General features: G+C 63.0%; 5 protein-coding genes across 11 annotated transcripts; 3 read left to right on the forward strand and 2 right to left on the reverse strand.

The window, feature by feature from the left end:
* Positions 1-1,201: 1,201 nt before the first annotated feature.
* Positions 1,202-6,133, forward strand: CDC42SE1 (CDC42 small effector 1). Of its 2 annotated transcripts, XR_005933198.1 has the most exons (5): positions 1,202-1,349; positions 2,167-2,330; positions 4,146-4,342; positions 4,434-4,544; positions 4,906-4,938. XR_005933198.1 is itself a non-coding variant. In XM_030024575.2 (4 exons), exons 1-3 carry the CDS (start codon positions 4,289-4,291, stop codon positions 4,975-4,977), a joined length of 237 nt encoding a protein of 78 aa, XP_029880435.1. In that variant the 5' UTR covers positions 4,183-4,288; the 3' UTR covers positions 4,978-4,980; positions 5,118-6,133. The 2 variants fall into 2 exon arrangements, 1 of the variants encoding a protein (XP_029880435.1); XM_030024575.2 differs by lacking the exons at positions 1,202-1,349; positions 2,167-2,330 and adding an exon at positions 5,118-6,133 and having other exon boundaries at positions 4,183-4,342; positions 4,906-4,980.
* Positions 6,134-6,242: 109 nt separating this feature from the next.
* On the reverse strand, positions 6,243-7,877 carry BNIPL (BCL2 interacting protein like). The gene is made up of 8 exons (XM_030024562.2): positions 7,798-7,877; positions 7,537-7,706; positions 7,322-7,456; positions 7,107-7,209; positions 6,892-7,023; positions 6,708-6,794; positions 6,460-6,558; positions 6,243-6,381 (listed from the first exon to the last, which is right to left on the reverse strand). Exons 1-8 carry the CDS (start codon positions 7,866-7,868, stop codon positions 6,339-6,341), a joined length of 840 nt encoding a protein of 279 aa, XP_029880422.1. The 5' UTR covers positions 7,869-7,877; the 3' UTR covers positions 6,243-6,338.
* A 633-nt stretch (positions 7,878-8,510) lies between these two features.
* On the reverse strand, positions 8,511-12,264 carry PRUNE1 (prune exopolyphosphatase 1). Its single transcript, XM_030024549.1, has 8 exons — positions 12,141-12,264; positions 10,762-10,866; positions 10,480-10,685; positions 10,065-10,249; positions 9,829-9,987; positions 9,628-9,722; positions 9,385-9,543; positions 8,511-9,246 (listed from the first exon to the last, which is right to left on the reverse strand). The coding sequence occupies exons 1-8, from the start codon at positions 12,177-12,179 to the stop codon at positions 8,926-8,928; spliced, it is 1,269 nt and encodes a 422-aa protein (XP_029880409.1). The 5' UTR covers positions 12,180-12,264; the 3' UTR covers positions 8,511-8,925.
* A 1,192-nt stretch (positions 12,265-13,456) lies between these two features.
* MINDY1 (MINDY lysine 48 deubiquitinase 1) lies at positions 13,457-18,594 on the forward strand. 3 transcript variants are annotated; one of them, XM_030024532.1, is made up of 11 exons: positions 13,457-13,527; positions 14,977-15,084; positions 15,316-15,938; positions 16,065-16,122; positions 16,225-16,289; positions 16,428-16,586; positions 17,037-17,139; positions 17,232-17,374; positions 17,470-17,661; positions 17,777-17,926; positions 18,102-18,594. In XM_030024532.1, exons 3-11 carry the CDS (start codon positions 15,444-15,446, stop codon positions 18,180-18,182), a joined length of 1,446 nt encoding a protein of 481 aa, XP_029880392.1. In that variant the 5' UTR covers positions 13,457-13,527; positions 14,977-15,084; positions 15,316-15,443; the 3' UTR covers positions 18,183-18,594. The 3 variants fall into 3 exon arrangements, with proteins under 3 accessions (XP_029880392.1, XP_040982235.1, XP_040982236.1); XM_041126301.1 differs by having other exon boundaries at positions 15,316-15,416; XM_041126302.1 differs by lacking the exon at positions 15,316-15,938 and having other exon boundaries at positions 13,482-13,527.
* Positions 18,595-19,473: 879 nt separating this feature from the next.
* CERS2 (ceramide synthase 2) lies at positions 19,474-25,789 on the forward strand. Of its 4 annotated transcripts, none has more exons than XM_030024546.2 (11): positions 19,474-19,540; positions 21,605-21,778; positions 22,387-22,504; positions 22,612-22,730; positions 22,917-22,974; positions 23,078-23,128; positions 23,426-23,518; positions 23,723-23,851; positions 23,926-24,032; positions 24,145-24,298; positions 24,605-25,789. In XM_030024546.2, the coding sequence occupies exons 2-11, from the start codon at positions 21,606-21,608 to the stop codon at positions 24,731-24,733; spliced, it is 1,131 nt and encodes a 376-aa protein (XP_029880406.1). In that variant the 5' UTR covers positions 19,474-19,540; position 21,605; the 3' UTR covers positions 24,734-25,789. The 4 variants fall into 4 exon arrangements, with proteins under 4 accessions (XP_029880406.1, XP_029880405.1, XP_029880408.1 ...); XM_030024545.2 differs by having other exon boundaries at positions 19,526-19,544; XM_030024548.2 differs by lacking the exon at positions 19,474-19,540 and adding an exon at positions 19,996-20,002.
* Positions 25,790-26,215: the final 426 nt, after the last annotated feature.

The following is a 26,215-nucleotide window of genomic DNA, read 5'->3' on the forward strand; positions in this document are numbered from 1 at the left end:
CTCCTCTGGCAGCACAAGAAGCAAAAAAAAAAAAAAAAAAAAAAAAAAGGGCTCTTCAGCTGAAACAAGGTCTCAAACACTCGGGGTATTATCACCCAGGGCCGCCCCGACAGCTCAGGACAGGCACAGGACAGAGACCCGACTGAGCGGAGACAGTGCCGCCTTGTTTGGGATTTCTGGAGTGGGAGCGATGGGGATGGTTGGGATTTGGGGGCTGATGCAGGAAAGGACACTCTGGGGCTCACCCAGGGGTGTCCCCTGCCTGGGTCCCTCTGAGCGGGCTGGAGACCCCGGAGGTCCCAGTCCAGCTTGGCCAGTTGCTGGAGCTGTGGGTTTTGCCGGTGGCAGTGGTGGTGGCAGGACTATGGCAGGTGGCAGTGGTGGTGGTAGGGCCATGGCGGGTGTTAGTGGCAGTGGCAGGACCGCGGCGGGCGTTGTGCAAGCGGAAGGGCCCCGCGCTGGAAGTGGTGCAATGCTGCTTGACGCCGGCCACGGGGTGGTCTGGGGATTTCCACCCTTTCGGGTGCTTTGGTCCCCTGACACATCCATGGAAAAAGTAGGAATAAGACTTGGGAGCAAACGGGAGCATAACTGAGCCCTGGTGGGGACCGCCAGTCTTGCTGGGCACGCCCAGCCCTACCAGAACTCCTGGGACCTCCCCAGGGCTCCCAGAAACCCCAGCCATGTGGGGCCCTCCAACATTGCTGAGCCCCTGGACCCCCCAGCTGGGGACCCCCAGCCCGACCAGGACAGCCCCCCTTGCTATGCCCGGGGACCCCCTGTCGTGCCCCCCCCCCCCCCCCCCGTAGCCCTACCAGGGACTCCTAGCCCTACCAGGACCCCCAGAAACCCCAGCCCTGCCAGGGACCCCTACCAAGGCCCCCCCCATTGCTGAGTCCCTGGACCCCTATCCCTGTGAGCTCCACCCCTATCAGGACGCCCAGCCCTCCTGGGACCCCCCAGCCCTACCGGGACCCGCAGGACCCCCAGCCCTATACGGACGCACCCAACCCTGCCCAGACCTCCCCCAGCCCCACCAGGACCCCCCAGCCCTGCCGGGACCCCTCAGCCCTACCGGCACCCGAGGACCCCCACCCCCGCCGGGACCCCAGGGACCCCCGACCTCGCCAGCTCCCCTCCGCCCCCTCCCCCCCAGCCCGGCGGTGGCCCCTGCAATGCCGGCGGTGTCCAGGGTGGGAGCTGTGCTCCTGGCCGGGCCGGGCCGGGCCGCGCCGAGCCGAGCCGGGCGGCGGGGAAGCGCCGCGTCCCGCACCCGCCGAGCCACGCCTGGCCGCTGCGAGCTGGGCACCGGCACCGGCACCGGGACCCCGCACCCTGCGCTGGGGCAGGTAATGGAGCCGCCACCGGGACCGGGACCGGCCCGAGGGGGTGCGACCCCGGGGAACGGCCCCCGAAAGCGCCGTGGAAAGGCGGGGAGGGTACGGGGGCGCCACCGGGCCGGGAGGGGGGCGGCGGGAGGACCCCCCCTGACAGACCCCTGATCGGACGGGGGAGTCCTGCCGGGACCCCCAACTCTGCCCGGACCCCCAACTCTGCTGGGACCTCCCCAGCCCCACAGGGACCCCCCCAGCCCTCCCGGGACCCCCCAGCCCCACCGGGACCCCCCAGCCCCACCAGGACCCCTGGGGTCCCCAGTCCTTCTGGGATCCCCCAGCCTTTCTGGGACCCCCCAGCCTTAGAGTGACCCCCGGGACCAGCAGCCCTTCGGGCACCCCCCAGCCCTATCGAGTCCCCCCACCCTTGCTGGCACCCGGTGCCCCCAGGATGGCAGCCACGTCCGACGCAAAGGGTTGTCCCCCCACTTTGCCACCCCATCCCGGCCATTCGGGGCCCACAGCCAGGGGGGTCCCAGGGCTCTCACCCAGCACACTGCCCTCCCTTCCAAATTTGGGGGGACCCCGGAGAGCACCCCTGGGGTGGGTGTACCCCAGTGCTGGGGGGCCTGGAGTGGCTCCCCCCAAACAGCCTTGGTCCTCTCCCCGGTCCCCCGCCGGTGACGCAGAGCCACCGAGCGGTGGTTTCCCAACAGGGAAGTCATTTTGTGTGTGCCGGCGCGGGCCGGGCCGTAAGCCGCCCTCCCTGGGGCCACCACGGGGCCAGGCCCCTCCAACCAGGTGGGCTGAGACTGGATACAACTCATTGCAGGGGTGGGCAACCAGTGAGGGGGACGCGTGAGACCCCTACGGGGCAGGGGAACTGGGGCAGCTGCGGCCTGCGGGACCCACCACCAACAACTGCCTGGAGCCGGGAGATCGGCTGGATCCGGCCCCAGCCGTCACCCTTCGCTGGGTGTGAGGACGTGAGGCCCAGTGGGTGCTGGGGGGTGGTTTTAGGGGGAGGAAGGAGGGGTCCAAGCAGGGGGGTCGTGGCAGCTTGAACCCGTCTGGGTTTACATGGGGATTCACTGGTAGCTCGTACGAGGCTGAGCCCACTCCTGGGGCTCCCCATGGAGGCTCTTCCGGCACTCCGGGGACCGGTTGCAATGCCAAATTTGGGGGCTACCCCCCCCAAGGCGTTTCCTCCACACTGCTGGATCCGGCAGTGAGCCGGGGTGTTATGGCGGAGGCTGACTCCGGCAGCCTCATTTCCTAAGGAAATCAGGCTAGAAAAGAAAAGGCAGCCTCCCCCACCCCGCTCCACTCTGTCCGTCTGTCTGTCCACAGCCCAGGGGAGAGGCCGAGTTTGGCCAGGGGGGTGCCAGTGCGTGGCTCTGGCATGGGCATGGCCCTGGTTTACGCCACCCCGGACGTGTCACAACCTGCCCGTTCTCAGCAGCTGCGCTCGCCGGGCTGGTGGCTGGGAACTGGGGGCCCGGCTGCCAGGGTGAGGGGCACAGGGGGGACTCGGGGGGGCTCCCTCGGTTGTGCCTCAAGTCTCCCTGCTGGGACCCGGGCCCAGGCTGGCACTGGGTGGGGCGACTGGGCACGGCTGGGCACCCACTCCCCCTCAGTGCACTGACGCCAAGGGGATGGGCTGTGGGTGCTGTCCAGCTGCAGGGTTGTTCCTGGGGGCAGCTGGGTCACCCTGGGGCCAGATCCTGCCTGCTGGCCCTGGCAAGGGGACAGCACCAAAGTGATGCAATCCTGTGGGGTCGGAGCATCCCTGGGCACCCAAGGGGGGTTTAGCACCCCATTTTGGGGTGCTGCTGGCCCCAGCACCCAGCAGCCGTGGCCACGGGCCCTGCTCCTCCCCACCGCAGGCAGGAAGCGCCAGCCGGCTGCTGCAGACTTTGGACCCATCTGGCGTCGCCGGCGCAGGGGCAGAGGAAGGGAGTCTTCCTGTTTGCCGGCACGGTGGGGTCCGGCACCCGTCTGCCGTGGAGGCTGAGCTCTGGCAAAACTTGGCCTTGCCTTGGCGCAGCCTCTAGCTGCCCCCCACCCCAGCGTGGGGACTCTCCGGCATCTGATAGAGGTTGTGCTCAGGCTGCGGCCCTTCGTGGGTGGGTGAGTTTTGTGTGTGCTGCTGGGTGCTTTTGCAGCGAAGGAGTTGTCTCTCCTTGGGGCAGGGAGAGTGAACCCCCCTGTTTCCACACCCCCCTTGGCTATCCCAGCCAGGGCCGTGGGGTTTTGGGGTAGAATCCCGCCAGCCAGGCAGAACCCCTGTTTATTTCTCCCCCATCTGCTTTTCAAGCTGGAGCGGAAGAGCTCAGCCTCTGGCCCCTTTTCGGAAAGGCCGGGATATTTATAGCTGCCTGGCTCAGGGAGTTGGGATTTGCTATGGCCGCCTCCGTGCCCCCCCCCATCCTGCCGCAGCATCCCTCAGCTGCGGCCTGCACTGGGGCAGGGGCCAGGGCCAGATCCTGCCCTGGCCATGGGGACAACTCTTCCAGGTGGCTGTGCAATTCCCGGGGTCCCTTGGGGTCTCTATGCAATGCCAGGGGCCACCCAGGGGTTTCTGTGCAATGCCCAGGGTCCCTCAGGGTTTCTTTGCGATGCCTGGGGTCTTTTTGTGATGTCTGGGGTCCCTCAGGGTCTCTGTGTGATGCCTGCGGTCCCTTGGGGGTCTCTTTGTGGTGCCAGGGGTCACCCAGGGGTCTCTGGCTCCGTTTGGTCGATGGGACCTGGATTTGGGGTTGATTTGGGGAGTCAGGACTGCAGGCATCACCCCTCCCTTCACACCCAGAGCCGTCTGCTCCTCTCCACGCCGTGCCTCCCTGACCAGGTCCCCCCACCCATCCCCATGGAGTGACCCTGCGTGGGGGTCTCTGCACCGGCGCGGCTCCCCCCGGCAGCTGGCCCGGCACGGAGGGAAGCTGGCCGCCGCGAATATGAGCGACTTCTGGCACAAGTTGGGCTGCTGCGTCGTAGAGAAGCCACAGCCCGTGAGTAGCTTCAGCCTGGCCGGTTTGGGGAGGGTTTGGGCTCCTGGGGTCGTGGGCTCAGCAGGGGCTGATGACCTTCATCTGCTTGCAGAAGAAGAGGAGGAGACGGATCGACCGCTCCATGATCGGCGAGCCCATGAACTTCATCCACCTGACACACATCGGCTCTGGCGACATGGCCGCAGACGAAGGCCTGCCCATGGTACCCTACCCATGTGAACAGTTGGGGTGGTGGGTCTCATGGTTGGGTGGTGGGTGTTGCTTTTGCGGTGCTGGGTCTCATGGTTGTGTGGTGGGTGTCATGATTGGGTCATGGGTGTCAATACTGGGGTGGTGAGTCTCACAGTTGGGTGGCGGGTGTCACTGTTGGGGTGCTGGGTCTCATGGTTGGGTGATGGGTGTTACTGTTGGGGTGGTGGAGTCTTGTGGTTGGGTGGTGGGTCTCAGGGTTGGGTGATGGGTGTCAGGGTGGGGTGAAGCGCCCTTATGTTTGGGGGACAGGTCTTACACTTGGGTGATGGGTCTCACAGTGGTGATGACACATCTCCGCACCCTCCCCGCAGACTGGCGCCGTCCAGGAGATGAGGTCCAAGGGCGGACGGGAGCGACAGTGGAGCAACTCCCGGGTCTTGTAGCGTGTGAGTACATGGCCGTGTGGGCGGCTGTGGCAGCCCTGAGCACCTGCTGTCCTCCTCCGAGGCACCACCACTAATTAACACACCCAAACGAGCCACCGCTTGTGTGGTTCTGTAACCCGGCCTCTTGGACTTTGCAGATTCCTGGCTTTTTCAGCCCAAACTTGAACTGCCTGATCCCCCAACTGGAGGAGAAGCTGACCTCGAGTGCTTGAACCCCGTGGTAATTTATGCAGAGTGAACCTCGCCTGGCTCCCAGTGGCTTTTGGTCGTCATCCCCCTGGCAAATCCCTCCTTCCCAGAGGCATCGGGTTGGTGACGTGGGGAGGGAGCGGGGACGGCAGCCCCCACCTCATGCCCGACTGGCATTTCAGCCGAAAGGACGCAGCCACCCTCCCGAAACGTGCCAGGAGCTGCCGGGTGCAGCCCAGATGTGCCAAATCCTCCCGGTTTTCCCTTTTTCCATGCCAGTGTCTCACATGGGCCCCTCTCGGCACCAGGCCACAGTGCCTCGGTTTCCCTGTGGGATCGTGGCGAGGCCGGTCCTGGTGTGGAGGCTGATTTGGTGCCCTCCCGGACACGTGTAGAAGAGCAAAACCAGGATTAAACCCCGGTGCTTCAGTGTCTCACCAGCAGCAGCTCAGCGCCGACACCAACAATGAGCCCGCGGTGTCTCCAGCCGGCATTTCCACCGCCGGCAAACTGCCACCTTCCTTCTTTTTTAGGATTTTTTTTTTTTTTTCTTTTTTTTTTTTTCCAAAGCTCAAAAAAACTACACAGCCTCTGCCACCTCAGAGGCAGGACCACGGTGGAGTTACCTCTGCCCAGGATTGCCACTGGGGTTTCACCGGCACCGGCCGAGGCAGGACGGGGCCTGACCCAAGGAGGGACTCGGGCTCCCGAATTCGGGCGCGGGTGTATATAGTTTAAATAGCGCCGGGATTAAATATTAAATAGCATGTGCCGGGCATCACAACCAGGTGGCAGAGGCTTTCCCCTTCGCCATGCTCCACACCACGTGGGATGCTCCTGCACAGAGCTGGGCTTTTCCAGCCCCACGGCACGCTCAGCGTTGGTAAGCAAGTGCTGATGCTTGATTAGTTTTCCCTCCTCTGGGAAAAACAACCCTTGAAATAAAACCCTTGTGCTGGCCCGAGGAGCGCATCTGCAAGCTGCCCGGGGCTCCTTGCCTCCCTCCTTTGCTACTAGGGCTGCCAAATTTGCCTGGAAAAGCCAAGACGCCCCACACATGCTTGGCACTGTGCTCCCATCCACATCCTTTATTCACCCGTGGGTGCTCGGGGACTGCTTTGGGCATGCCGAGACCCCCTGATGCCACTGCTTGTCCCTGTGTGTCCCTGTCACTGTATCATATTCCGGCTGCCATCCCAGCTTGGTTCCAGCCTATGGGGAGAGAAAAACATCCGTGGCTGGCACTGCATGAACCCCCCCACAACCCCCAGCCCTGCAGAGGGGACTCACTGCCGGACGGGCTCGGGGACATGCGCCGGCTCCAAGGGGACGAGCTGGGAGAGCTCCCGAAGGCTGGCAGCGAACCGGACCTTGCTGCTGAAGGTGGGGCTGGGCAAGATGGGGGGGCCAAGGCCCCCGCAGCTCATTACACCCTTGTGTGATGGGGCCAGTTCACCAGGAGCTGGCATGGGAAGCCCCGGGGAGGAGGCGAACGTCCCTGTGTGAGGCCTTATACGCACGGGCGCGAGCAACCCTACCTGAGAAAGGGCCGGGAGAGCGTCACAAGCGCCTTGACGTACCAGGTGGGGTGGACGATGATCACAGCCTGGAGGCTATTCCGGAGCCTGGGAAGGACCAGGATGCTCCAGGGCTCACCGTGATCCCGGCACGCTCGCTGCCACCCCCGCCCGGCATGCTCACCGGGAGCCCTTGCACGCTCACCGCCGATCCATAGCCTGGTAGCACCGTTTCATCCAGCCGAAGGAGGGGATCTGTCCCCGTGCTGCCGCCCCACTCAGGCACACCAGGACGTAGTGGTCGGCCACCGTCCTCTCCAGGGTGCCCACAATGTACCTGGAGGGACGGCCCGGCCTGTCAGCTTGGGGAAACTGAGGCGTGGGGCATGTGGAAAGATCCCAGCCCGCCCGGGACCCCACCTGAGCAGGTTCTCCATCACGTAGCCGTACCGGGGGATGCTGCTGTCTGGGAGGTGGCAGGCAGCAAAGAGCAAGATGGCACCGAAGCCCTCACCGTGGTACCCTGGCCAGAGCAGAGGGTGGCACAGCCAGCACCTATCGTCCCCTCCCGAAAACCCAGCGGGCTCAGGGAGGAGACCCAGGAGTCCCACCCCAGGCACCCAGCCCTGTGTTACCCCCATGGGAGAGGACCCCGGTGTAGGGCTCCACCACGTTCAGATCCACACTCTCCTCTGGCTGCTCGTCCTCCGTGTCTGGCACCCGCTGGCTGCCAGCCCCCTTGGCGAAGCTCCAGGTGTGCAGCAGCTCCTCTGCAGGCAGCCGGTTAGCGTGGCACCAAGGGGGAGGAACCCGGGGGGTCCCCCGCCCCGCCACCCCAGCCGGGTCTCACCCTCCCACTCGAAGCCGTCGCTGCCCGAGGGCGTCTCCAGCGCATCCAGGTCGATGTCGACGCTGGCGTCCGGCGAGCAGTCCGTGCTCTCGGTCCACTCCAGCGCCGGCAGCCGCCTCCGCATGCGTCGCGGGGCACTGCCGGCCCCCGGACACCCCTCCGGCAGGGGCCTGGCAGGGACAGAGCAGGGGGGCCAGCGGTACATGGCGGGGGGGGAGGGGGGGAGTGGGTTTGGGGGTGCCACTCCCATCACCCCCTTACCCAGGGAAGTCCTTGTCCTGCCACTCCTCGCTCAGGTCCAGGCTGTCCCCAGTGGCCATCACCACAGCCATCCTTGTCCCCGTCACCTGCAGAGAGACGCCAGCCCGAGCTCAGGGACCAGCTCCCCTGGGGCTCTCGCATCTCCCAGCAGCTCCACACCAAACTGCCCCCATTTCCCCTTTCTCCCCCCATTTCCAAACCGAAAGCTAATGTGAACGGGTGCACCCAGCCGCAGGGAGACAGCACGGATGCTCCCCGGGGACCCCCCATCGCAGTCCTGCTCAACCCTCTATGAGACTTCAGAGACTCCCGGCACCACACCAGGGCTGCTTACCTCTCCGGGGAGCCTCTCTCACTCTGTGGCTCCCCACCAGTGAAGGGCTCCAGTGATGGCACTGGTGGCTCATCCAAACTGGTTTGGCCACATTCACAGCCGGCAGAGGCCAGGGCTCGTCGTCGCACAACCGGTTTCCTCCTGGCTGGGCTGGATTTGGGGGTTCGGTCACACTGAGCCCCCCCACCCCGTCCATGCTACAGAGCCCCAAAATGCTCCTCTGACCCGGGGGGGTATTGGCAGGGGGGTTTGCACCCCCGGAAAAAAGGGGGTTCGACCCCCAGGATGCCTGCGGGGAGGGCGAGGGCCATGCTTGGCACCCCGAGGGTGAGTGGGGCATCGCAGGACCCATCCCGGAAGAAGAGTCGAGAGCCAAAAGTGGAAGAAAAGAGGTAAATTTAATCCTTGGAGCATATGGGTGACAGTCCTGGGCTGGCTGCGCATCCAGACCCACCATCCGGGGCCCCCCGCAGCCCCCCCCAAGGGAGGAAGAACGGCAAGAACTTGTTAACACCCCCAGTGCCTTCGTTAAGTGGGTGCGATGAGTGCTGCTCCAGCCCCGCTACCCGCGGGGTCCCAAAACACACACCATGGGGGACCAAACCCCAGCAGGGCCGTTGGGGTGGGGGGAGCCCATCAGAGGGGGGGCAAATTGCAACGAGGACCCATCTCCAGCAGGAAGCCAAGCTCTAATGAAGGCAGCCGCCACCCCGCCATGCCTGGGCACCCCGCCGGGACCTGCCCAGGGACCCTACCTCCTCGTACAGCCCCCAAAAGCCGCTGGGCGCCTGTTCTCATTTCGGGGAGCTGGGGGGCTGCCCAGCAGCAATGCGGCTGACCCGCTCCAGGACATCCTGGGGGCAGAGGGGGGGCACGGCCTGTGCCAGTGGACATTCCTCCACCAGGCTGTTCATGGGGGTGGGCGGCGGGACCACCTCCTCCTCCAGCCCCCCGGCAGCTCCCGGCCCCCCCAGAGCTGCCCACAGGATGGGCAGGACCTTCTTCCGCGATGCCAAAGTGTTGCCCTGGGCATAGGCGCCCACACAGGACCAGGGGCTCGGGAGGGGCTGGAGGTGCAGGGACGGCGTCGTCGCCTCTTCCAGCACCCGGCACACCTGTGAGGGAGGGAGTGTGGCTGCTGGGACCCCCCAGCACCCCCAAAATTGGGGGCTTTTGGGGCAAACCGCAGCTGAAAACTGCCTGGCTCCTACCCCAGACCCCTGTGCCGTGGGGTGCCTGGTCCCCCCACTCACCGTGCTGCGGAGGGTCTCACACCGGCTGTAGACTGCGAGCTGCCGGGAGGGCTCATTGCGCTCATTAAAAGAGATCGTCATAGCCACCAACCCTGTGTAGCCCCAAGCTTGGCAGAAAGCATCCAGGTCCTGCAGAAAGCCGGGCCGGCACAGGAAGGTCTGGATGGGGAGAGATGCTAGCGTCACCCCGGTGTCCCCATTGTGCCACCCCCTGCCTCAGTTTCCCCCTCCGCTGAGCCTCACCTCCAAGTCCACGTAGATGGCACTGACGGCAAGGACCAGCTCATCACTGGAGAGGACTTTGAGGTCCTTCCGTAGCATCTGCTCTGTCGTCAGCCCTGGGAGAGGAGAGGGGCCGAGTGTGAGCCCCAGGGACGCATCCTTGTCCCCAAGGAGAGGGGTCTCTCCCAGGACCCGCTCCCAGCCAGACCCTGGTGCGCAGACCTGAGACGTCAAATTTGGCTGCTTGCAGGGCTTCGAAGATGGCATTGCGGGCCAGCAGCTCGGGGAACCTCGCCTCGAGCAGGGAGACGCATGCCACATCCCTGGGTGTCACCTTGCCAGCGGCCGGGCTCAGGTTCACGCAGTCCAGCAAGATAGTGCCTGGGGGGAACAACCAGGGGCCATCAGTTGTCACCATCCCTGTCGGATGGGGCTCAGCGAGGGCCACCTGTCCTCACCGTGCAGCAGTGCGGCCGTGGTTCTGTCCAGCACGCCTGGGGGACCTTGGGCGATCCGCTCCATCACCAGTGTGGCGCAGGAGCCCACCAGCTCTGCTGTCACCTGGCAGCTGGGAGCTCGGTCCCGTTCCAACGGCCGGTGATCGAGGACCTCCACCACAGCCTCTTCCAGGGCTGTGTCGGCGCTGGCGGGCGAGACGGGGAGGGTGAGACCCCCCGCACAGCCCTGGGGTGCAGCCGCAATGCGTCACCCCCAGCAGAGCCTGGAAACCCCCTTTGTTCCTCTCCTCCTACCCTAAAAACACCCCGGAAAGGGAAAGGTTTTATCCACCCTGGGCCAAAATCAAGTGAGGAAAAAGTGAGACTTCTGGTGGGTGGCCCTGGTTGTCCCCACGTCCCCCCACCCCTGGCTCACCCGGGCAGGACGTGGTGATCGACCAGGGTCAGGGAGAGCAGCCCAGCGTGGTGTAGCCCCCCCAGGTCAATCTCATCCCGAAAGATGAGGGAGGTGGTGGGGATGCCCTGCTCCTGCAGCAGGAATGTCGTCTCCGTCCGGAGGGCAAAGTCGGCACGAGGGATGTTCAGGACCGGGATGAAGGCAGCTTTGGGAGCCGGGGAGGTCTGCAGCAGGGGGGTGACAACCGGTGAGGCAGCCCCCAAGCCACCGTTTGTCCCCAAGCCAGCGGGCGAGCCTCACCTTCGCCAGGAAATAAGCCAGAGCCAGGGCCGAGACGGTGGAGTCCAGGTCACAGGCCTCGTTGCCCATCACCACGTGGATCTCCTGGTGACACTGGATGTGCTTCTGCCAGGGCAGGAGGCATCAGGCACGGCAGTGACACGTCCCCGTCCTCCACGTCCCCATCCTCCAAAGACCCCCAGGCCAGTCCCTTCCCCTTTGCTGCCCTCAAGGGGACATGCCAATGTCCCCAGAGCCACTTGTTATGGATGTCACCCACAGATGCTGCCCGCTGGCACTCATCTCCCAGCCGCCGCTGGCAGTAAACTGCCTCCTGGCATCCCTGAGGCACTGACTGGCCTGGCGCTCTTGGGACGAGACCTGGCCGGGATCCATTTCTGGCACAAAAGCCTTACATTTTTGGGGCACGTGCGCAAAACCGGGCGCATCAGGGCCCTGGGAAAACTTGGCCACAAGCGACTGCAGCAGCAGGGACAAGGACCCTCCTGCCCTGGGGGACACCGTCACAGCCCCGGGACCCTTCAGTATTTTAACCCCAGTCCAAAGTGGTTTTTCCAGAGATGGTGAGTTTGGGGCTGGCTGTCCCCCAGAACATGACGTTTCACCCCTTTTTTTCTTGCCTGCAGCAGCAAGAAAAAAATGTCACCCACGTCACCCCGCAAACCCCCGTCCCCAGCTGCTGGCACCCATCCCGTCCTGCTCCAGGGAGCCGCCCTGTCTCCAGGCCCGTTTTATTTCATGCTATAACCCAGATTCGCTCATTTATTCAGTATAAGCCGAGGAAGTAAACAACTGAGAGCCGCCTACGGCGTAACCGCCAGTCGGGGGACCTGCACCGGTGTGCTGCGAGACAAGGGACGAGGCTGCAGGGGTGGGGTGGGGGGGTGCTAGGGAGCCCCCAGCCGTGGAAATGGCTTGGGGTGTCGCCGGTGCCAGCTGTGCCACCCCAGCCTGGGCTGTCGTGGGGCCGAGGGGCAGCACAGGACCAGGGGAGATGGGTGCACCCCACTCAGGGGCCTTGGTCCTCTGTGCACCCCACTCCCCCTTGCACCCCGCTCCCCCCCACTCCGCACCCCAGTCCCCGAGCACCCTCTCTCCCTGCTCCCTCGGGCACGCAGTCCCCATGCACCCTGCTTCCCCCCCTGCACTCCGCTTTCCTGGGCACCCTGCTCCCCACTGCACCCCCAGTCCCCGGGCACCCCAATTCCCCCTTCACCCTGAGCACCCAAGTCCCCATGCACCCCAAGCCCCTGGGCACCCCGCTCCCCCCTGCACCCTCCTTTCCCGGGCACCCAGTCCCCATGCACCTCGTTCCCCCGGGCACCCCCCTCCGCCTCAGCACCCAGCCTCTCTCCCGCACTCCCTCCCAGCCCCGCTACCTGCAAAACCGCCCGGTTCCCCTCCAAGAACCGCTCCATAACGGCGGCGATCCGGGCCCAAACCCGCCCGATCCCTCCCGCCCCAGTACAACCCCACCACCGCCCCCCGCCCCGCGCCCCGCCCCGCCTTCAGGCCTTGGGGGCGTGGCCCCCATCCCGGCAGCCCGCGCGGCCGGGGCTGGGGTTGGCGGTTGGTGCCAGTGGGGGTGACAGCCCCAAACCCCCCTGACACCCCCAAGCCGTTCTGGCACCCCCCTTGACACCCCCTAACCCCACCAAACCCTCCCTAGCACCCACAGCCTCCCCTGACACCCCAACCTCCCCTGACACCCCAAACCTCCCTGACCCCCCCCCCCCCCAGGCCGGGTCTGGCACCCCCTATTTGGGCTGTGACCCCCCCCCCCCCCCCAAAAAAAAATTTATTACACCTCAGGATGGCATCACCCCATCCCGACCGGTGACCGGTGACGGGCAGAGCTGCTGCGGCTGTCGTAGGTGCCATAGGCCTGTCAGTGGGTGAAATCAGGGGATTGGGGGGGGCACCCATTGCCCCCAACACCCCTCCTCCTGCCCAGCACTAGGCCTCAAAACGGGAAAGAAACCAGAAAATCGGTGGTTTTCGGTGCCGCTGTCGGCCAGGCCTCGCCCAGAGAAGCCAGCGGCTCGCCCCGACGCCTCAGTGTGCCCGAGGGAACCGGTGGCGGGGCGGTGTAGCGGCGTTGCAGGCAGCTGCCTTCTCTCTCCACCCCTCCTGCCTGTCCTCCTCCTCCTCCTCCTCCTCCTCCTCCTCCTCCTCCTCCTCTCCCGGCAGTAAATCCGCCTTCCCGGCAGAGAGCCGGAGTGTGGGGTTCGGCGGCGGAGAGCAGGCCTCTGCCTGGCCAGGGGAAAGAGCGGAGAAAGGAGGAAAAAAGAAGGAAAAAAGGAAAAAAGGAAGGGAAAAGGAGGAAAACGGGAGGGAGAAAGAAGGAAAAAGGAGGAAAAAAGGAGGAATAAAGAAGGGGGAAAGGAGGAAAACAGGAGGGGGAAAGAAGGAAAAAGAAGGAAAAAGGAGGAATAAAGAGGAATAAAGGAGGAAAGGAGGAAAACCAGGAGGGGACAAGAAGGAAAAAGGAGGAAAAAAGAAGGAAAAGGGAGTAAAAAGAAGGAATAAAGAAGAATAAAGAAGGGAGAAAGGAGGAATAAAGAAGGAAAAAGGAGAAAAAAGGAGGAAAGGAGGAAAAAGGAGGAATAAAGAAGGAAAAACAAGGAGAAAGAAGGAAAAAGGAGAAAAAAACAAGGAAAAAAGGAAAAAAGAAGGAAAAACGAGAAAGAAGGAAAAGGAGAAAAAACGAAAAAGGAGGAAAAGAAGGAGGGAGTGGGGAAACGACAGCAGCAAAGCAGCTGCACAGTAAGAGGGGGTCGGGGGGCTGCTGGGGGTGGTGGTGGGGGTTTGGGTGGGTGACCCCCCCTCCCCGCCCTGGCGATGCCGCAGGGCGAGGGTGACCCCGGGGTGGTGGGAGCGACGGTGGCATTTTGGGTTGTTTTGGGGCATTTTGCGGGCAGCGGAGGTGGGTTGAGGGGGACCCTGGGGTGACCCCCAGCCCTGCCGCGGGCTCAGCTGCTGATGTTTGGGCTGCCCCCGCTGCTGGGTGGGGAAACTGAGGCCGGGTGGCAACCTGGAGCCCTCGCCGGCCTTGTCCCACCCCAGCACCCCCTGGCCAGGGCTGGACTGGCCGCCTCCAGCCGGTTTTTCCAGCTCCCAGCACCTTGCCGGATGTCGATCCAGCGTCTGGTGGGGCCGGTGTGGTGGGAGCGGACGCGGTGGGTTTGGCTTGGCACCGGGCAGTGGGTTGGGGAGGTAGCGCCCGCTTCTCCTCAGTCACACTGCCGGCCTCTTGGTGGTCCTGTTTTTAAAAAGAATATTTATTTTATTTTATTTTATTTTATTTATAAAGAATATGTACGTATTTATTATTTAGTTATTAAGACTATTTATTTATCCATCTACTTAGCTATCAAAAATATTTACTGTTTACTTAATAATACTACTTATTTATTTACTTACCTATATGTCTATTTATCTATCAAGAATATTGTTTATTTATTTCCATGCTATTTATTTCTAGAGATTATATATTATTTATTTATTTATTTATTAAGAATATTGATTTATCTATCTATCTACTTGTCTATCAAAAATACTTGTTTTTTTATTTACTACTACTATTTATTTATTTATCTATACATCTATTTCATGAGAATATTTATTTACTTGTTTATTTACCTCTGCACTACTTATTAATTAATCAATAAATAATAATAAATAAATAGACAGTTACCACTGGGCATCGTCCCTTTCCTTTTCTTTCCCCCAAGACCCCTCTGCTCCAGCCCTAGAAGAGACGGGAACGGCTCGGAGGCCACCTTGCCCCTTGATTTTCTCCTGGACTTTCGTCACCTCCCCAAAAAAAACCTTTCTCCCCCCAGTTTCCACTCTCCCTGGGTGTTTCCAACACCATTGTCTGCATCCCTCTCAGAACATCCCCAGCTCCCTTGGGAATATGGGGGGCTTCAAGAGGGTCACGTCTCATGGCCGTGAGCACAGCCTGCGCTGGGCGAGAGAAGGATTAGGGGCTAAGGAGATCTCCCGGTGAGCCGGCGTGCGTGGGTGGCCGTACCATGGCCGAGGGACTGCGGAGGGACCAGGCGGAAAGCCGAGTCAAAGCTGGAGCAGCCACGCCTCTGCCTGCATGGAGTGTTTAAAAGCCAAATTTTCCAAATCTCTTGAGTATTTCGAAGCCAAATTTTCCAAATCTCTTGACTATTTTAAAGCTGAATTTTCCAAATCTGTCTGCAGGAGCATCTTCGCCGGGCTGAGTTTGCAGGAAAACCCTGGCGGAATCGCAGGACTCCGACCTCTCCCTCATGCCGCTTTGGTTCCATTGAACCCCTCAATTCTTCCCAGGTTGGTTCGGGTTTTTTCCTCTTTCTGTGCAAATGGAAGGCCAATAAAATCCGCACGCATCCGTGGCATTCAATTTTTTAACGGCAATTTAGAGGCATAAGCAGCCAATGTTTTATTTTTCATTATTTAAATGAATGTAAAGGGATGGGGGAGAAAAAAATCTGAGCTAAACAAGCCATACCTGGTAAACAAATTGGACTAATATACGTATTTTTTCTTGAAATACCCAAGTTTTACCTTCTAAGGGAGAGGTTTGGGATGCGGCTGTTCCTGGACGGACCCAGAGCGTTCCCAGGGGCCTGATCTGGAGCCACTCAAGGCAGGACGCCACGGTGAGGGTCCTGCTGCCACCTGCTCCAATGGAGCAGCTGCCCGAGCGGGAAGGGACGATCCCGGCCCCTTCCAGCGGTGAAGGGACCCGCCAGCTCCCCAAGGAGGCCGTCGGTGGGGAAGAAATGCCAGCTGGCAGCCAGGATAGCCCGGCACTGGATGGGCAAGCCACCATGCCGCGTGGCGGGGAGGCGGACGTGCCTTCCAGGCCTGGCATGGGGCAGCAGGGCTGTGCCTCACATCTCCCCTCCGATGAGCATCCGAGGGAAGATGCTCGGGAGAAGCAGCCCGCAGAGGGTGGGGGGTCCCTGCCAGGTGCCCCTGTGCCCAGCCTGGATGCCAGGGCGGTGGGGTTACCAGCTGAGTCCCCCCAAACCCGAACCCCGAGTCGGGAAGCGGAGGCAGATTTTTATTGTGTGAAGTGGATTACCTGGAAAGGCGAGCGGACGCCCGTCATCATGCAGAGCGAGAACGGGCCCTGCCCGCTCCTGGCCATCATGAACATCCTCTTCTTGCAGTGGAAGGCAAGCAGGGTGCTGGGGGTGGGGTGGGGATTTGGGGGGGCTGGTAAGGGGGGATCGGGCTCTGCTCCCCCTGGATCGCTAGGGGAAGGTGCCAGGGGATGGTCCCCAGCCTCTTGGTGCTTCCAGGTGAAGCTGCCCCCGCAGAAGGAGGTGATCACAGCCGAGGAGCTGATGGCACATTTGGGTGAGCTCCCCAGGGAACCCGTCATCCCTGCCCTGCTGCCGGGATGTGCCGCGTGTGCTGTGGTTAACCAGGTCTCCGGGGGCTGACTGCGTTGCCTTGTAGGGGATTGCATCTTGTCCACCCAACCCCGGGAGCCGTCGGAGGGGCTGCAGCTCAACTTCCAGCAGGTGAGGAGTGAGGTCGCCTGTCACCCAGCACAAAAATTGATCCCCCCCCCATCTCAGGGAGGACTGGTGGCCTTGGTCTGCAAGACTTGGGGTGCCGAACCCTTCCCCAGCAAGCCCCCCTTGTTTTTCTCCCACCAGAACATCAATGACACCATGACAGTCCTCCCCAAGCTCTCGACGGGGTTGGATGTCAATGTGCGGTTCACAGGTGTCTCGGACTTTGAGTACACGCCCGAGTGCATTGTTTTCGACCTCCTCAACGTCCCACTCTACCACGGCTGGCTGGTGGACCCCCAGGTGAGCTGGCCCCACAGCTGTCCTGCTGCCTGGCTGGTGGCTTGCGTGGGTCCAGGGACACAAGGGAATGATCTGAGGGATGGTGAGACACTGGCACAGGTTGCCCAGAGAGAAGCTGTGGGTGTCCTGTCATTGGAAGTGTACAAGGTCGGGTTGGACAGGGCTTGGAGCAACCTGATCGAGTGGGAGATGTCCCTGCCCATGGCAGGAGGTTGGATGGGATGATCTTTGAAGGTCGCTTCGAACCCAAACCCTTCCGTGATGGGTCCTTCCCCATGGTGGAAGCTGCCAACGCAGCTTCTTGGATGTCCCTGTGGTGGAGCAATGGTCCAGCTGGTTGGGGAAGGTTCAAACTGAACCATCCTCCTCTTGCCCTGGGCTGCTGCGGGGTTGAAGGACAGGTCCTCGCAGTCCTGGTGCTCACCCCCCCAGCCCTTCCCCTCCCTGCAGAGCCCGGAGGTGATGCAAGCCGTGGGCAAGCTAAGCTACAACCAACTGGTGGAGAAGATCATCACCTGCAAACAGGCCAGCGACTCCAGCCTGGTGAGCGAAGGTAACCAACAGCCCCCCTGCCGCCTGGCTGCCCACTCCCCAAGGGGGGGGTGTGGACGCCCCGGCCCCGCTCCCACCCCACTCTTGCCCCAGGGCTGGTGGCAGAGCAGTTCCTGGAGTCCACAGCGTCCCAATTGACCTACCATGGGCTCTGCGAGCTCACCGCTGCCGTCAGGGAGGGCGAGCTCAGCGTCTTCTTCCGCAACAACCACTTCAGCACCATGATAAAGCACAAGGTGCGGCTCCAGCCCCTTTCCCACCTTCCTTTGAGCTGACAGACACCCTCCCCGACACTGGCTGGGGCCAACTGTCCCCTCTCCCCTCTCTTCAGGGCCACCTCTACCTGCTGGTGACGGACCAGGGCTTCCTGCAGGAGGAGGGGGTGGTCTGGGAGAGCCTCCACAATGTGGACGGAGACAGCTGCTTCTGCGACACCGATTTTCATCTCAGCCACGCTCCGGGTAAGGAGGGGGCCACTGCAGCCCCCCTGGACCACCGGCTCCAGCAGAGACAAGTGGACCAGGTAGGGGACAACCAATGGTGGCAGGGAACACTTGAGTCCCATCCCAGCTCTGGGGGATGCTGCAGGGTTTGGGCCTGCTGCGCTGAGCCCCCCCACTCTTTCTTCCCCCCCCCAGGATTACATGATCGCCTTGTCCCTGCAGCAGCAGCAGGGACAGGACCCCTCTGTGCTCAGTGACCTGGAGCTTGCTCACCAGCTGCAGCAGGAAGAGTATCATCATCATCATCAGCAGCAGCAGCAGCGGCAGCAGCAGGTCCCAGTGCAGGTAACCGTGTGCTCCCTCCCGGGACTGCAGCATGGGGTGCGGGTGCTTCTCACCCCCTCATGGCCCTGCTCCGCCCCACCGGCCACTCCCGGGGAGGGTGGCAATGGCCCCCCTGGGGTGATGGGGGGGCTGCTGTGGGTCCTCCTGCTCCCGAGCCCCCTTCTTTTGCCCCCAGGGCCGTGCGCAGCCGGGCGGCCGGCCAGCTGGAGAACGGAGACAGCGGCAGAAGCCAGACTTGGACTGCACCCTCCTATAGCACCCGGGGCCCGGCCCCCCATGGGGGGGCACCTGTGGGGGCCCTGCCTTATCCCCGCCGTGGCCCCCCACCCCGGATCCCGGCCAGGCTGGGGCGTGTGGTGGGGTCCCTGCAGCCGGAGCCCCCCGACTCCCCACTCTCGTCTGTCCTCCGGGGAGATCCCACAGGGGTCCCTGGGGACACGAGTGGGGGGACAAACACGCACGAGGGGGTATCCTTCCTTCCTTCCTTCCCCACTGCCGGGACCACCCCAATCTTTCCAGTGGCCTTAACACGTGGGGGGTCCCACCCGCGGGGGGTCCCACCGGTCCCTGCTCCGAGACGTGGGGGGACATGCGTCTGGGGGGGGACACGCACCCCTGTGTCTGAAACGTGGCCTTAGCCCTTGGCAAATAAAGGACTTGTCCCCGTGCACACGTGTCCGGCTGCCTGGCACCGGTGGGGGCCACCACGCCCCACGGACACGCGGGTTTGGGGAGAGTTGGGGTGACGGGACCTTCCGAGGCCCAGGGACACGCGGGTTCGGGCCCTGCCCGCCGTGGGGTGAAGCGGCAAGGCCGGCAGGGGGCGCTGCGCACTGGGATCACCGCCAGCGGGGAGGGGCGTGTGGGGGCGAGCGGGGTCTATAGGGGGTGTATAGGGGTGCATAGGGATGTATGGAGGTGTATAGAGGTGTATAGGGGGTGTATGGGGGCAAATAGGGGGTGTATGGGGTGTATAGAGGTGTATGGGGGCATATATGTGGTGTATGGGGGTGTATAGGGGCCGTGTATAGGGGGTGTATAGGGAGTGCACAGAGGTGTATGGAGGTGTATAGGAGGTGTATAGAGGGTGTGTAGAGGTGTATGGAGGTGTATACAGGTGTATAGAGGGTGTATAGGGGGTGTATGGAGGTGAATGGGGGTGTATAGAGGTGTATGGAGGTGTAGAGAGCTGCATAGAAGCTGTATAGGGGGTGAGCACGGGGTGTGCACAGGAGCGTCTATAGGGGCATATCGGCGGAGCTTAGGGATGAGCGTAGGGCGTGCCCATGGCTAGGTGTAGGGGCTGTCTCGCGGGTATGGGGATGAGCATAGGGAGCGCCTGGGGGGCATAGAGAGGCTGCGTGGGGTGGATCCGTCCGTCCGTCCGTCTCTCTTCCTCCCGCCCTCCGCCCCCGCCGCTCCCCGTCCCGGCGATGGATTGCTCACGCCTGGCTCGCCGCCCCGCCCCTCGGCGGGCCCCGCACCCCTCCGGGCCCTCGGCGTTGGCGGTGACGTCACTCCCGCCCGCTGCCTGGCGCGGGGCGCGCGGGGGGTGGGGGGGGGGGCGCGCGAGCGGCAGCGCGAGGCGGCGGCGGCGGCACCGGGCGGCGGCGTGTGAGTGGGGCCGGGGGGGGGGGAAGGAGGGAGAGCGGGGGGCGGTGAGGGGGGGGGCCGGGATCTGCGGTCTCCGCCGGGCACGGCCCCGCACCGGGAGGGCCGGGCCGGGCCGGGCCGGGCCGGGCCGCGGGGTGGGGGCTGGTTCCCGGTTTCTCACACAGACTCACCCCGACTCACCCCGTCTCCGCAACCCGGTCCGGGCCTCCCCGTTGTGGCGGGTCCGGGCCTGGTGCGGGGCGGGCGGGGCAGGGCCCGCCGGGAGGCCCTGCGGCGGCGGAGGCGGGGGAGGTGTCCGTCCCGGAGCCCGGCGGGGTCCCCCCGGTGTTTCTCGGCCGCCCCGTCGGGCGGCTCCGTGCCTCGACCCCCCCCCCGCCGCCCAGGGCCCGGTGGGGCCCCCCCCCCCCCTCCGGGTTCCTCCAGCCGGGCGGGGCGGGCCGGGGCCGGGGCTGGAGGGAGGCGGTGACCCCCCGCCCGGCCCGCTGCGAGGCCCGGGCTCCGTCCCCACCGGGGCTGGGGTGCGGCCCCCCCGCCGGGCGGGCCCTTGCCTCCCCCGGGTCTCTCCAGGCGGTGGTGACTCGGGACTCTCCCAACCGGGGAGGACACGACACCCCTGGAGCCCCTGGTGCAGGGTCCTGGCTGGGATTCGGTGCCCAGTGATGCTCCCGGCCCCGGTTTTTCCATCCATAACCTAAAAATTTCAGGATTTTCTCACTTTCTAGCAGGATCTCTCCTAAAATCCTCTCGGGGGGGTCCCGGCTGACGTTAGCGGGCCCCCACCCCGGCTCGGCGGCACCCGGTTCCAGCTCCTCTCCCTCCCTGGCACATCAGCAGGGCCCCGGTGTCCCGGTTTCCCCAGGGGAGAAGATGCCGCCAACCCTGACCGGGGCCTCACCCCGAGTCCTCCCACGTGCCGCCAGTCTGACCTGCCTGCTTTGCCCGTTACCTGCCCGCCTTCCGTTTGCGGCACGGCCATCCCGTCCCGGTTAAGCGGGAATCGGGGCACGCTCCCGCCTTGGCTTGCGAAACCGGCCCCAGCTGTTCCTCTTTCCACCCTCCGCTGGAGCGAAGCTGGCTTGTCCTTTGCCTAAATCTCTGCTCTGCATTGGGGATTTGCCTCCCAGGGGACGGGGACCCCCTGCCGCCCCTGCCCCCCATCCCAGCGCCTTGGAGCCTGAGCTCAGCTCCCCATGGTGGGGAGGGGGAAACCGGCTTGTGCCTTATGCCAGGAGGTGCTAACATGGAAGGGAAGGAGGAGCTGGGATGTGCTGACCCCATGGCGGGGGCGGCTTCCCCGCGCAGTGACGGTGACAGCGCTGGGCTGCTTCTCCCTCCCTGTACCCGCTGTGGTGCCCGTCGGGAACCTTTTTAAGGCACAAAGGTGCTCATTGTGCCGCCGGCAAATCCGTAATCCTGCACCGCACAGCTGCCTTGGTCTGGTTGACCAGCCAAGGGGTGGCAGTGGGCTCCGTGCCTCGGTTTCCCCCCGCCCGTGTTGGGCTGTGTGCCCGGGATCGGCCCTGGGATGCGGACACAGTGCTCAGGAGAGAAACCATGTCAGGGGGCTTCCCCCCCTCCTCTTTATCCCACCGCGATCCCGGGGTTGTGCCCGTCCCTGGCTGATGCCATGCCGTGTGATGCTGTCAGGGAACCAGGGTGGGGAAGTCCCGGAGACCGGGAACCCGGTTCCTCCCTCCCACCAGTGCCAAGGATCCATCCTGCCGGTTGGAAGCGAGAGCCAGCCTCGGTTAATCATCACCCGCTGACCTCTCCGCTGTAGGGAGCAAAGTCCCTCTCTGCTGGAGCTGAGTGCCTGGCCGCTCCGTGCAGCACAAGGGGGATTTCACCAGTCTGCGGACCCTCCCCGGCGGGTGACTGGGCTGGGGGCTCCGCCAGGAGCCGAGGTGGGGCTTGGGGTGCCGGGTCCAGCCAGGGCGTTGCAGACTGTGCCGGCGGCACTGGCCAGAGGGAGACGTGACCAGCTGCGAGCAGGGACCCCTCCCTGATCCTCGCTGGCCACAGCCCCTTCCTCACCACCGCCCTCTGTTTTCCTTCCCCCCCCAGCATGTTTCAGACCTTGTACAGCTATTTTTGGTGGGAACGGCTCTGGCTCCCAGCAAACCTCACCTGGGCCGACCTGGAGGACCGGGACGGACGAGTCTATGCCAAAGCCTCTGATCTCTACATCACCCTCCCCTTGGCCTTCCTCTTCCTTGTCATCCGGCACCTCTTTGAGACGTGAGTTCCTTCCCTGGCATGGGGGGGGACCCTGATCCAGCTCTCCCTGCACCTCGGGGGCTGCGCGTGGGGCTGGGGACACGCTGTGATGAACCCCTGGATGTGTTACCCTGTCCTTCGCCTGGCTGGGGGAGGGGTGTGGCTGTGGCACCCCAGGGGTCCACCCCCCACCCCAGGCCACATTTAGGGCTGGGGACCTGCCCCTGGCAGCCTCGCACAAACCCGGCTTTGTGCATCCTCCGCCGCCCTTATCACGGCACGGTCGGCCACCAGCCCCGGCATTTAAGGAGCGATTTGTTGGGCAAACAATGGCGAGCCAGGGCTGGGAACAGACGGGGCTTTGTTGGGACAGCGGGAGAAGGGGGAGGCACCCTTTGCTGGGGTGGATACGGCCCTGCTGCTTTGTGGGGGGCTGGTCCCCCAACCCTGGGGTGACAGAGGGACCTGGGGGAAGTCCCCCATGGTAAAACCCACCTTGGAGAAGTGGCAGCGGGATGGGGAAACTGAGGCACCGAGTGGCTGTGGGTGCCTGGGTGGCTTCGATGGGGCCATATCATCCAGGTGAAGCAGAAATGGGGACATTTTCTGTCCCTCCACCCCTTCCCCAGGTACGTGGCCACCCCACTGGCTGGGCTACTGAACGTCAAGGAGAAGATCAGGTTAAAAGCCACCCCCAATGCCGTGCTGGAGAAATTTTACGCTGCCACCACCAAACACCCCAAGCAGGTGAGGGGAGGGGTGTACCCAAAAGGGGCTCATTGTGGCTGGGTGGGGGGGCAAGCAGCAGAGCCAGGGCCCTGTGGCATGGTGGTGACGTCCCTGTCGTCCCCCAGGCCGACGTGGAGATGCTTTCGAAGAAGAGCGGCTGCACGGTGCGGCAGGTGGAGCGCTGGTTTCGTCGCCGCCGCAACCAAGACCGGCCCAGCCTGCTCAAGAAGTTCAGGGAGGCCAGGTGAGACCCCTGCACCTGGTGTCACCGTCACCCTGCGGGCCACGTCCCTGCAGTGGATGAGGCTGTGGGGGGCACCCGCGTGGCCGGGAGCTGCCCTGGGAGGGGGGAATATGGGGCTGGTGGGTCCATCCTTCTCCCTCCCTCGCCCCGGTGCCCATCTGAGGACCGTCTGCTTCCTTTTTCCAGTTGGCGATTCACGTTTTACCTTATTGCTTTCATTGCTGGCATGGCTGTCATAGTGGATGTAAGTATTGGCCCCCCCTGCCCCCAGCATGTGCCTGGCCCTGTTGACTCCCCCGGCCCTCTCTAACACCTCTCTGTCTCTCTCTCCTCCCTGCATCCCACAGAAACCCTGGTTCTACGACCTCCGGGAGGTGTGGAAGGGATACCCCATCCAGGTGAGCGCCTGATCCTGTCCCAGCCACCATCCCACGGCCCTTCCTACCCCCGGGAGCTGCCTGGGCGATCAGAGATGGGAACTGGAGGCCCCGGGGGTGTGGGAGGGTCTCTCCAGCTTGGCACAGTGTTTCTGGCACCCGTGTGGGTTTGGCTGATGCACAGAGAAGGGGTTTGCATGCCATGAGGTGCAGAAGGGTCCCCAGGCCACCTGTGGGTCTGGCTGGTGCCCACGGAAGGGGATCAAACCCGCCCAGGGCACGTGGAGCATCCCCCCCAACCTGTCTCTTGGGTTTCAGAGCATGCTGCCCTCCCAGTACTGGTACTACATGATCGAGCTCTCCTTCTACTGGTCCCTGCTCTTCAGTATCGCCTCTGACGTCAAGCGCAAGGTGGGCTGCGACGGTGGGACTCTCTGGGGACAGGGATGGCAGACACGGGGACAGTTTTCTTCACCCTCGTGGTGGGCATTAGGGACTGGCAGGCTGGGAGGACCTGGGGCCACGGAGGGGATCTTGGAGGCGAGAGGGATGGTGGGGGGCTGGGGGTCAGAGCCGGGCTGCTGTAACCCCCAGCTCCCCTTTTCCTGGGCGCAGGACTTCAAAGAGCAAATCATCCACCATGTTGCCACCATCATCCTCATCAGCTTCTCCTGGTTTGCCAACTACATCCGTGCAGGGACACTCATCATGGCCCTGCACGACTCGTCAGACTATCTGCTGGAGGTACGTCCCTCTCCGCACCGCCACGGCCACGTCCTGCATCCCCTCCCTGACTCACCCCCTCTCTGCCCCCACAGTCTGCCAAGATGTTTAACTACGCCGGTTGGAGAAACACCTGCAATAACATCTTCATCGTCTTTGCTGCCGTCTTCATTGTCACCCGCCTGGTCATCCTGCCCTTTTGGTGAGTGCCGGTTGCCGGTGAACGGGTGTGGAAACTCTGGCACGGGTTGGGGAGACCCACTGGGGGTGGGGGTGCCGGTCCCTGCCCGTAATGGAGCTGCTTCTCCCGGCAGGATCATGCACTGCACGGTGGTTTATCCGCTGGATCTCTACCCTGCCTTCTTCGGCTACTACTTTTTCAACTTCATGATGGTGGTGCTGCAGTCGCTGCACATCTTCTGGGCCTACCTCATCATCCGCATGGCCCAGAAGTTCATAACTGGAAAGGCAAGAGGGGGCCTGGGGATGGCTCGGGGCTCCCAATCCCACAGGGTGACGCTGCTGCGGGCTGTATCCGGACCTGGCCGATGCGGCTCGGAGTGGATGGAGGGTGCGGGTCTGCCCCGGGAGCAAGGTGGAGGGTTTGCGGCGGAGATCCCTAAACCATGAAGCCGGACTGCACTTGGCTCCCCGAGTCCTGGAGAGTCCTTGGCGGGGAGGAGACCTTAGTGGTTGCGATGGGGGAAACTGAGGCATGGTAGGAAAATGGGGTGCCACTGACCAAGCCCCCTGGCTTTCCCTCTCCCGCCATAGGTGGTGGAGGATGAGAGGAGCGACCGTGAAGAGACAGACAACTCGGAGGAGGAGGAGGAGGCGGCGAAGAATGGGCCCCTCTCCAACGGCCACCCTGTCCTCAACAACAACCACCGCAAAACCGACTGAGCGCCCTCGCCCTGTCTCTGCACTGGCAGGGGCACCCAGGGGCCCCGCTGGAGGCCAAACCCGTGAGATGACAAATCCCACCAATGCCACCTTCACGTAGCACCAAGGTCCCCGTTCCCTCCATCCTCTCCCCTCCCTGGTCCAGCGGAGCAAACCGGGACCCCGGAGAGCCCGTCTCAGCCCCCAGCCCCCTCCATCACCTCCTCCGGAGAGGAGCCACGGCTCTGGGGGTGGCAGTGGTTGCTGCTTCTCCACCTCACTCTCACCGTTGGTGCCCTTTCTGCCTTTCACCTGCTGCCTTAATCCACTGTGGTGCCCTGGGACAGGCAGAGCGAGGATGGCTCCCGCCAGCATCCCTCTGGGACGGCTCATTCCCCTCCTCACAGCCCCCTTGGATCCGCTGTGGCTGGAGAGCTTGGCTCTAGCCCCTTGCTGGGCTCCAGCCCTGTGTTATTCCCCCCTTTTCCTGACCATCCCCTCGCCAGAGGGGAGCGTGTCCTGCAGTGGCCTCTTCAAACACCGGGAAAAAGCCTTTTCCCCGACCCTGGGCCGGCTTCGCTGCTGGCACCGAGTGAGGGAGGGCAGTGGAAAAGCCCAAAAGCCGGTGCAGTCCCTGCTCCACTGCCCTTGGAGGGCTGGTAGGGAGGAGCGGATGAAGTCCTGGGTGTTTTAGTGGCTGAATGATGAGATGACACTGTGGAAGTACGTGGGGGAAGGAAGCTGTGGGGTTTATTCACTACTAGTGTCTCACGGAGAAGTTTAATCCCCTCATTTCTCTTCTGTAAATGGGTTTCAAGTCTCTCCCTCTCTGTGGCCTCTCCCGGTCCCTTCCCCAGCTGTAACAGGACAAATTTGCATCTGATTTTTTTTTTTTTTTTTGTTTCTATTTATTTGGAAGACAGAAGGAGCCGGGCTTGGCTCTGCCTCCTGCATCCACCCGGGGTGCAGCGAGTCCTCCCAGGGCGGAGGGGTGGGGGAAAAGGACCATTAACCAATGTCAGACCAAAATGTGTTTTGTTGTTTTTGTTTTTTAAAAAAAATAAAAGGTTAAATATATTAAAAGTTTAAAAAAACTAATAAACTTCGGTATAAAAAATAAAGGGCTTGGGCATCTTCTGTGGCTGGCACAGTGGCCCTAGCCCCGGCGGGGGTTTGGGGGTCACTGCCCCTTTAGTTTTCATTTAGGCAGTGCTAAAAAAGTGGCCAAATTGGAGAATTTTGTTAATTCCCCCCCCCCCCCCCCCCCCCGCCGAAAGCTCTCCATGTCTTCAAAAACCAGCCTGGAGTGTGGGCTTTGGCCCCCTGAGGAGCCCTGGCCCCGCTGCCAGAGGAGCAGCTGCCCTCCTTGCCCTGCTAGGATGACAAAGCTGTTATTCAGGTGGATGCTGAGGATGGAACTGGAATGTGCAGAGGCCCTAGAAAAGTTTTTAAGGGGAAAAAAAAGGTTGTTTAGCATGATAAAAAAAAGCCTCCCTTATGTGA

Source organism: Aquila chrysaetos, chromosome 9, assembly GCF_900496995.4.
Source record: "Aquila chrysaetos chrysaetos chromosome 9, bAquChr1.4, whole genome shotgun sequence".
Lineage (NCBI taxonomy): Eukaryota > Metazoa > Chordata > Aves > Accipitriformes > Accipitridae > Aquila > Aquila chrysaetos.

Excerpts from the sequence above, each read along its gene's own strand:
- MINDY1 (XM_030024532.1), top strand. The coding sequence starts at position 15,444 with ATGGAGCAGCTGCCCGAGCGGGAAGGGACGATCCCGGCCCCTTCCAGC. Across the intron at positions 15,939-16,064 it reads TCCTCTTCTTGCAGTGGAAG|GTGAAGCTGCCCCCGCAGAA; the intron begins GCAAGCAGGGTG and ends TGGTGCTTCCAG. Across the intron at positions 17,140-17,231 it reads CTCCAGCCTGGTGAGCGAAG|GGCTGGTGGCAGAGCAGTTC; the intron begins GTAACCAACAGC and ends CTCTTGCCCCAG.
- PRUNE1 (XM_030024549.1), bottom strand. The coding sequence starts at position 12,179 with ATGGAGCGGTTCTTGGAGGGGAACCGGGCGGTTTTGCAG. Across the intron at positions 10,686-10,761 it reads TGGCTTATTTCCTGGCGAAG|ACCTCCCCGGCTCCCAAAGC; the intron begins GTGAGGCTCGCC and ends CCCCTGCTGCAG. Across the intron at positions 9,544-9,627 it reads CCATCTACGTGGACTTGGAG|ACCTTCCTGTGCCGGCCCGG; the intron begins GTGAGGCTCAGC and ends CTCCCCATCCAG.
- BNIPL (XM_030024562.2), bottom strand. The coding sequence starts at position 7,868 with ATGGCTGTGGTGATGGCCACTGGGGACAGCCTGGACCTGAGCGAGGAG. Across the intron at positions 7,210-7,321 it reads CGGGGTCCTCTCCCATGGGG|GGTACCACGGTGAGGGCTTC; the intron begins GTAACACAGGGC and ends TGCTCTGGCCAG. Across the intron at positions 6,382-6,459 it reads GTCCCCGAGCCCGTCCGGCA|GCTGGAACCAAGCTGGGATG; the intron begins GTGAGTCCCCTC and ends CTCTCCCCATAG.
- CDC42SE1 (XM_030024575.2), top strand. The coding sequence starts at position 4,289 with ATGAGCGACTTCTGGCACAAGTTGGGCTGCTGCGTCGTAGAGAAGCCA. Across the intron at positions 4,343-4,433 it reads TCGTAGAGAAGCCACAGCCC|AAGAAGAGGAGGAGACGGAT; the intron begins GTGAGTAGCTTC and ends ATCTGCTTGCAG. Across the intron at positions 4,545-4,905 it reads CAGACGAAGGCCTGCCCATG|ACTGGCGCCGTCCAGGAGAT; the intron begins GTACCCTACCCA and ends CCCTCCCCGCAG.
- CERS2 (XM_030024546.2), top strand. The coding sequence starts at position 21,606 with ATGTTTCAGACCTTGTACAGCTATTTTTGGTGGGAACGGCTCTGGCTC. Across the intron at positions 23,129-23,425 it reads GGAAGGGATACCCCATCCAG|AGCATGCTGCCCTCCCAGTA; the intron begins GTGAGCGCCTGA and ends CTTGGGTTTCAG. Across the intron at positions 24,299-24,604 it reads AGAAGTTCATAACTGGAAAG|GTGGTGGAGGATGAGAGGAG; the intron begins GCAAGAGGGGGC and ends CTCCCGCCATAG.